Raw genomic sequence first — 8,427 nt, forward strand, 5'->3', positions numbered from 1 at the left:
CCGTAAAAGCGAGCAATAGTCTTATTGGTCTGAGTCCCGGGAAATATCAGGGAGACAGAGTAAGGACTTTAGCTCAAATATGCTCAGGACCTAAGCAGTGTTCATTGCTATTTTAACTTTTTTTTTTTTTTTTTGCAGGGAGGGGGGCTGGGGACGTAGGGTCTCCCTGTGTAGTCCTGGCTGGCTTAGGCCTCATTATGTAAACCAAACTGGCTTTGAACTCGCAGAGAGCTGCCTGCTTCTGTGTCCCGACTAGTTGGAATTAAAGCTGTGTACCACTTTTAATTTTAACATTTCTATCTGAAAATACTTTTATATAAAGGAATATTACCTCTGTGTAAGTAATCTTTCAAAAAATGTTAACTGTTCTGGAATTCTTGATTCTCTAACAAGCGGCTTATTCCAGGCTCCTTTTCTTTCCCATGTCCCCACTATTTCCCGGCCTTTCTGCTTTTTCTCAGAAGAGGTACAGGGTGCTGAGAAGCACATAGCCGCAGGCAGGCGGGAGGCCCTTGGCCCGCTTTGCTGTGTGCTGGCTCTCCGAATCCAGGGCCTGATCGCTGGCATCTGGATTCCGTGATCTGGGGTGTCACGCTCTGACAAGTATGCAGAGCCGGAGGGTGAGGGGTCCTAGGACTCAGAGCCTGGAGGACTGGTTTGGCTGGACAAACATCCACCTGTGAGTGATCAGGGAAGAGCAGATGTCCAGGGCCCCCAGAGAACAAGGGCACGGGCTGTAATGCTGCCCAGTGCTCGGGCGAAGAACCTCGGCATCAAGGAGCCCAGGGCTCCGAGAGGGAAAGAGATGGCTGGACCGACATGGTCCCTGCCCCCTTGACTGGGCTACTCCTGGGTCCATTTCTAACTGGGCCCCTAGGAGAGGCAAAGTTAGGCTGCCAGAGAGAAAGAGAGAACGGGCTTCTGGTTCCAGGAACGGGTTTGGGGTCTAGGAGGGATCCTGAGGGGCAGCTCTGTGCTCGCCTTTTTCTCTGATGCCAACCTCAGTCCACATGATACCGTGTCCACTGTGCAGGTCAAAGGCCACCTTAAAGTTGGGGCAACTGCCCGGCCTTGCCCAGGTGGGGAAGAAGGCGTGAGCAGGGAAGAGAGAGAGGAGTGAGCAGGGAAGAGAGAGAGGCGTGAGCAGGAAAGAGAGTGAGAGAGAGAAGGCATGAGCAGGGAGGCGTGTGAGTCAGGTGAAGTGACTGTGGGGTAGTTAGGACTTGGGGCTGTGGGTGTAGCAGACTCTCGCAGAGGGAGGCTCCTGTAGAGAACAAAAGTTCCCATCACGCTTGGTGCCAGCTGGTTGCTTCCTGCTTCCCTGAGAGAGCCGATTCCCCGAGGCTGAAGATCCCCAGCCCCTGGGAATGCTGGACCTAGCCCACACACCTCAAGGTGTCTTTCACTTTCCTCGGGTTCTCTTTCCTGAGTTCAAGGGTGAATTGCAGTAGACATCACGTCAACACTCTTTCCATGAGGCTGCAACCTTTCCGTGGCACCCGAGTCCAGAGGAGAACGAAGCCTGACCTTTCTGACCAGCCGAGGTCCAGCACAGCACTCCTTCTGTGGGGCACTGCCCAACCCTCCTGAGGCGCTGCTGGCAGAGCTGTGCCCACGTCCAGGCCGAGAAAGGCTTCAGGAGAGGCTGTGCAGGAACCCTGCCTGCAGCTCAGAGGTCCAGGCACACCTTTTCTGAGTACCTACACAGCATGTACCAGGCCTGCGGGAAACATGGAGCTGGTGACATCCTCAGGGTTGCTCAACTCTGCTCTCTCATCCTCCTCCAACATCGTATTTGTGTACATGTGTATGCATGTCTGTGTGTGTGAGTATATGTGCGTGCTCGTGTATGTGTTTATGGTGGTGGGAGGCGGGAGGAGTCAGAAAACAGGTTATTACATATTTGCAGAAGAGGCAGGAAACTTAACCAGGAGCAGGGTTGTGCTGTCTCTGGGGAGCTCTCTGGAGGACAGACTCCCTGACAGGAAGTGGGGAGCTCTCTGGAGGACAGGCTCCCTGACAGGAAGTGGGGAGTTCTCTGGCGGACAGGCTCCCCAAAAGGAAGTTTCCATGTTTTGCAGAGCCTTCACTTCTTTTCTTTTATTGCCAGTCAACATGTCAGGGACCCCCTGAACACGGCCTGCTCACACCACGGAGGCTGCTCTGGTGCGGAGGGCATGTAGGAGGGGTCTCAGCCCTGTGCTGGGAAGGGCGGTGCAGCAAGCCGCAGGCAGGTTGGGGATCTGGGTTGGCTTCGAGGGTAGGAGGCTTTGCCCACTCCTAAAGACAGCAAGCGGCCTGTCGTTGGTAAGCAGGAGAAATAGAAAGCCTACCTGTGCTTCAGAAGTGGATAGCAAAAAGCTATTGTGCGGTCGGGGCAAGAAGGCACTGGGCTGCTCAGCTGGAAGCAGGGTGCAGATTTGCCAGTGTCTCCCCTCTTCCGGCATGAGTTTTTGCAGTGGCAAATCTTGGTTGTCAACGTGACTACAACTGGAATGAACTAAAACACAAGCTGCTGGCCACGCCTGTGTGGGGTTTTTGTTTGTTTGTTTTTCAAGACAAGGTTTCTCTGCGTAGCTTTGACTGCCCTGGACTCGCTCTGTAGACCAGACTGGCCTGGAACTCACAGAGCTCCGCCTGTCTCTGCCTCCCTGAGTGCTGGAATCACGGGCATGCGCCACCGCACCAGGCTCGTGTGGGATCAGAGTATTTGAAGCAAGAAGAGCCACCGCCAACATCCGCGCCACCTTCTGGTGGGCAGACGAGGGAATGGAGGAGGAGGCTTTCGTGTTTGCCTGCCCTCACGCTCACTGTTCCTCGGCTGCGGCATCCGTCACCCACATTAGAGCCTGCTCGCGCAGGATTTCAGCTCGGACTGAAGACAAGCAGCAACCCTCCCTGTGGGGACTGCTGAGACATCCAGCCTCGCAGACTGAACGCCTTCCAGATTCTTGGCCTCTGTGGTCCGAGACAACATTGTCGCAGCCACGGGCTCAGCGTGAGGCGGGATGGGGGTGAGGACTGCAGGCACCGCCAGTGAGAACAGGCAGCTCTGAGGCTCCAGGTCTCGGGCGCTGAGCAGAGGCCACAATGGAGAGAGCGAGCTCGGGGCAGGCCAGTGGCAGAACCGGCACAGCACCTTGTCTGTACAAAGTGCAGCTCAGGCAGACAGCCTGGCTTAGAGCTCAGGAGTGAGCAAATCAGCCAGCTCAGTGTGCCTCCGCTCAGCCTCACTCCTTACCAAGTGTGAGGACCGGAGGAGGGTGTCGCGCTGGTGGCCGCGTGCGGGAGTCTGGGAAGGGCGGGCAGGAGGAACCCAACCCCGCTGGGTTGCAAAGCTCTTTTCAGGCTGGCGCTGCTCTCATGGGCCTCTGCAGCAGCTTTGGGGACTTCTCCCCTTCTTTCTCTCTTCCCTAGATAGCATCCAAAAAACCCCTGACTGGAACAATTGTCTCCTGAGGCCCATCCTCTGAATGAGACATGCTGGCTGACTCCCTAACATCCACTGGCCCATTTCTCAGAATGTTCTGGGCCCTCCTTCTGCTGGCTGCCTCCCTGGATGCCTATCAAAGTAAGTCTGGGTTTTCCTTCTCCCAAGTGGAGGGTCTCAGGGCCAGTCACTGTGGGAGGGTCAGGTGGCAGCCTTGACTTCACAGACCCAGGATGGTGGGAACTGTTGAAGGCCAGCCCACATGCCTCTGAGAACGGCTGACGGGGCCTGCGGTCACTGTCTGGGCAACAGAGACCACGCTGGGCTGCAGAGCGAAGACTGTGCTCCCTACACAGGCTGGGACAACCCCGCGTGCACAGAGCGCGAGGTGTCCGCACCCAGAGGCAGCCGCGTGGAGATGGCCTGTGACATCTCCAACACCCTGAGGGATGTCACCATTGAACTGACTGCCTTCGGGAAAACCAGGGCCATCTTCAGCCAGGCGCCTCCAGGAAACAGCGCCAACGGCTCATGGCAGCTCCGCATTCAAGGAGGCCGGGCCCAGCTGGTGATCACAGGCGCCAGCGCCGTCCACGCAGGGCAGTACTTGTGGAAGCTGCACGGACTCCAGAAGAGCAGCCAAAAGTTCATCCTGAATGTTCCTGGTGAGCAAGGTGAGGAGGAGCCCCTCACAACTGAGCTCGGGGTTTCCGCCTGCTTCCACACCAGCAAGGACCCTGAGTGTCCACACCTACTGCCCTGCCTGCCCTCTTCTTCCCCGGAGCCCTCCAGGCTCCACTCCCTCTGCAGTTCAATCCAACACAGCCTTAGGAGCCCCTAGGAGACAGGGGGTGACGTCAGAGTTTCTTCTGCTCCCACCCAGGGGTATACCACAGCTGCTGTCCTCAAACCTGATGATTTGTCTCTGGCAGAGCCCTGAGACCAGGAAGAAGCTGATGGCTGGAAACCATTATGTTCTCAAGTCCCCAAGGTGTAGGCCCGTCACGGTTTCCCCCTCAGGCCACATAGCCACTATTCCTAGAGTCTCCCTAGGCCCCCACAACCTCCTCCACAGCCCTTTCTTACTGCTATAGAGGTCCATGATGGGAGCAGCGAGGGGCGGGAGGGTGATAGGGTGAAGTGAATGCTGCGGGAGTGAATTCATGGCGCAGGGAAATTCTCCTTCACATCTCTGCTCCAGATCTCACCACCACCAACCAGGGAACAAAGAGCTTGCAGGTCAGTACCAGGGGCCCGCCCTCAGTGACGCCAGAGGTGAAGGTCTTCATCGTCGTCGCCATCATCGCCATCATCATAGGATTTGGCTTATTTGCCTGGTACGAGCACCGCCATTCCCTGAGGTGCCACGAAGTCCCAGGGTTCTGGACAAGTCTTGGGTCTCCTGGCAGCCCCTACGTGACTCTGCCCTAAGGTCTCCAAGTCCTGTCCCAGAAGTACTCTAGGGGCCCTGTTAGTGCCAGAGAGCAGCCGTGGAGGACCTCACGGCTGACTGTCATTGTACACTGTGTAAGGAGTATCCTTGCATTAGTCAAATGCTCTTTTCTCTGTCCCCATTCTGGCTGCAATCGGACATGGCATGGTGGTGGGTATTCTAAGAGTCTCCTGTCTCAAGTCTGCGTAAACACTGCTCCCTGTGTTTACAAATCAAATTCTCTGATTTGTCAACTAAGCTGATCAGCCAATAGCTGGACAGAAGAGAGAATAGGGCTGAACTTCTGTTTCCAGGAAAGCAGGAGAAAGAATGATTCTGGCAGGAGAGGTCCCAGGGAGGGAATGAGAAAACTGCGGGAGCACAGAACGCCTTAGCATGTCTCAGGGATTTTGACTGGGAGGTAGTTAGATTAGCTTAGAGGATTAATTTAGACCAATATTGCTCAATTATTGTGAATAAAAAAAATGTTAAAACTAGGGGCTGGGGGAATAGTTCATCGGTTAAGAGCATTGGCTGCTCTTCCAGAGGACCCTGGTTCAATTCCCAGCACCCACAGGGCAGCTCACAACTGTCTGATCTGCAACTCAAATTCCAGTGCATCTGACTCCTTCACATAGATATATATGTATGTCAAATATACATAAAAATAGATTTAAAAAGTTAAAACTAAAGTCTCACTTGGTTTGGCAGCACAGATACTAAAACTGGAAGGATAAAGAGAAAATTAGCAAGACCCCTGTGCAAGGGTCACACACAAGTTCATGAAGCGTTCCATATTTTCACACACACACACACACACACACCCATAAAAAACCTACAGCCTCTGTCTCCATCATTTGGGGCTAGCTGGGCTAGATAAACACTAACAACCCATCTGTTCTCCAGTCAACAGCCAAGCCCTGACTTGGGACAGGCTCTCCGGAACCCTCTGTTCCCCACCCTCGCTTCCAGCCTGGGACACCCAGAGGGCAGAAAGGGGTCTGTACTCCTCAGCTTCCTCCCAGGACCCCAGGGCAAGCTGCACTGAGGACAGAGCTGTGGTTTTTGACTCAGTTGACTGGGCCCCTCCTGTGCTCAAACGGTAAACCCTAGAGGACTTGGAGGACATCAAAGTGTTTCAGTATCCCAAGTGTGTGTGGTGGATCTGCTGATTGGTGCAGGATGTCTGTGCCAGGGCATCCGCACCACACAGCCCAAGCCAGGATCTCAGGCAACTTCTCTCCCTGTCTCCTTCCCTCCCTCCCTTACTCTTTTCCTTATCCCTCCCTATCTTCCTTTCTCCAGATGAGGAGGCTCTGAGCTTTATGTGTGATCGGAGCCTGAGGGGAGCCACCTGCAGAGTGGATTATTATGTTTGGAAGGTCCAGAGTCAGGCCAGCACCAGGGGCTGATCATGTTCCCAGGATTTGGGGCCCTTGGAGCCCCGAACACCCTGAAAACATTCGCCACCATTCACTAGGAGCAACAAGGAAAAACCTCGTTTGTGTTTTCTAGAAAACACAGTAGTCCATGTTCGGGGTCTGGGGAGAGGCTCAGGATCCCATCCACGCCCCGCGCAGAGACAGACAGCGGCTCACCGGGGAAGGCCTGCAGATCAGTCATCCGGGCCTTTCTCTGGCTCCCACAGTAACGCTCTTCCCCTGCCACCATTGGTTGCTTACTCTGCCCAACTTTTTCCAGAACTGGGGAAATTCCAAGCTGCACAGCCCCTGGCCCTCAGGATTCACCCCCTCTGCCTTTTCAAAGGAGGCCTGAGCGCCTTCCCTCCTGCTGAGCTCACTAGCTTCCCCAAGGCCTCCAGCCCCTGGGTGGGGGTGGGGTGGTGTTTGCTGCACCAGCTTTGCTCCAGGCACACAGCTCTGTCTTCTAACTCACAGCAGCAGCAAGTTTCCCAGATCCTGCTGTTCCAGGGTCTTCGAGAGAATTAGATGCAAAAATGATGCGTCACCAGAAGGGGGTGACGTGGGCCCGCCCGCAGCAGACACTGCAGAGCTCACTGAGGGGCACTGCTCTCCAGCAGGGGAGAGCTGGGAGACCCTTTCTTCACAGGCCTCCTGAGTCCCTGTTTATCCCCACCCTTACCTGCTCATCCTCTTGAGCCCGTTGTCTTCTTTATTGTGTTGCCAACTTGAGTAATTTCATCCTGTACACATTATAACTCATTCTTCAGGGGAAAATAAAACCTTCATGACTCAAAGTGCTAAGTAAATATAGCAAATATATATACATACACACATATATGTGTGTATATAAAGCCATAGGAAATTCACTTGCTAGTGAGAAGCAGACAAACCCACAGAAGGGGCTGGAGAGATGGGTCAGGGATGAAGAGCACTTGCTGCTCCACAGAGGACCCCAGTGTGGTTCCCAGCACCCACGTGCGGCACACAACCATTTATAGCTCCGGTTCCAGGGGATCTGATGGCCTCCACGTTCCTGTATGCATGTGGTACAAATGTACAGATCAGGCATGCACACATACACATAAAATAAAGATATTTTAAGCCACAAAACACTTGCTTAGCATTACACACTGAGTCCTAACGGTGAAGGCCGAGGACACTTCCCAGTGTCCCTGACCTGGTGTAGGTCAGGCCCACAGCAGCTTGGAGGTGGAGGCCCCTCCTAACCCGGTGACAGGGACCTGTGCCTATTAGTCTAAACTAAGGTCTGTGTTATCATGGTGCTGGGTTTGGGGCAATTCAAGCCAAGCTGTCCCACCAGCGCTTCAGGTGCCCTGGGACACCGTAGGCATGGTTCATGAGATCCACGCATCTGAAACCGGTTACACCCTACCTAAAACCAGTCAAGAGGACTGATACTCATAAGTCAGAGCAGACGTCAGCTCTGACCCTTGCTGCAGTGAGAGGGGCTGGGAAACCCAGATGCCCCATTCAGCAGCCGTGAGAATCCTACAAGAGAAAGTGGGTAGGACTCCTTGTCTCCCCCGCCCCCAGCTCTGTGCTTCCAGGTTTTCTATGCTTGAGACTGAATGGCTGTCCCGCCCAGCCACCTGACTCCAGCCACAGGACTCTGTCCTTACTGTCCCTGCACTCTGCCCATGTGATCTGCCCCTCCCTCGTCCTTTGATCCCTGCCTCTTGGTGGTGGCTTTTTAACTTCCTCCAACAGGCCCTTTCCCCAGGCGCCCTATATCCACGCTATCTTGTCTTTTTACCAAGAGGGAAGAGTAAAGTGTTAGGATAAAGTGTTATAACCAGAATGGATATAAAAGCTTTTAAATTAATTTATTATTCTCTGTTTGGGGTGTTCAGAATTCAGAGGACAAACAAAACAAAACAAAATGAGCCAACAGTATTAGAGGAGGCTCATAGGCCCTGTGATGGCTGACATCAGAAGATGGAAGAGCCTGGGAATGCTAAGTCAAAACAAGACAAAACCTGGCATAGGAGACAAAATGGTTACCTACCATGCCAACTGGCATGCCAGGAAAGTGGGCTCAGATTCATAAACAGGTAGATTAACTGAAATAGCTCTACAATAAGATAGTACACTTGGCCTGCTTTGTACCGAATCGAGAGGTA

The 8,427-nt window shown here is 53.8% G+C and overlaps 1 protein-coding gene and 1 non-coding gene across 10 annotated transcripts in view; both read left to right on the plus strand.

Moving 5' to 3' along the window:
• The window catches only part of LOC110548805 (secreted and transmembrane protein 1b-like), a 10,199-nt gene extending 3,128 nt beyond the window's left edge, over positions 1 to 7,071 (plus strand). For 3 of the 9 annotated variants that reach the window (XM_060386218.1, XM_021637386.2, XM_060386216.1), the window contains 3 exons: positions 3,418 to 3,571; positions 3,787 to 4,104; positions 4,632 to 5,360. In XM_060386218.1, the coding sequence (XP_060242201.1) occupies positions 3,481 to 3,571; positions 3,787 to 4,104; positions 4,632 to 4,861 (639 nt within the window). In that variant the 5' untranslated portion in view covers positions 3,418 to 3,480 and the 3' untranslated portion in view covers positions 4,862 to 5,360. The other 6 variants (XM_060386220.1, XM_060386219.1, XM_060386221.1 and 3 more) reach the window with 5 other exon arrangements.
• On the plus strand, positions 5,562 to 5,664 carry LOC132655499 (U6 spliceosomal RNA). Its single transcript, XR_009593306.1, has one exon. It is a non-coding gene; the product is annotated as a U6 spliceosomal RNA (small nuclear RNA).
• Positions 7,072 to 8,427: the final 1,356 nt, after the last annotated feature.

The sequence above is a fragment of the Meriones unguiculatus genome, chromosome 7 (assembly GCF_030254825.1).
Source record: "Meriones unguiculatus strain TT.TT164.6M chromosome 7, Bangor_MerUng_6.1, whole genome shotgun sequence".
NCBI classification, from domain to species: domain Eukaryota; kingdom Metazoa; phylum Chordata; class Mammalia; order Rodentia; family Muridae; genus Meriones; species Meriones unguiculatus.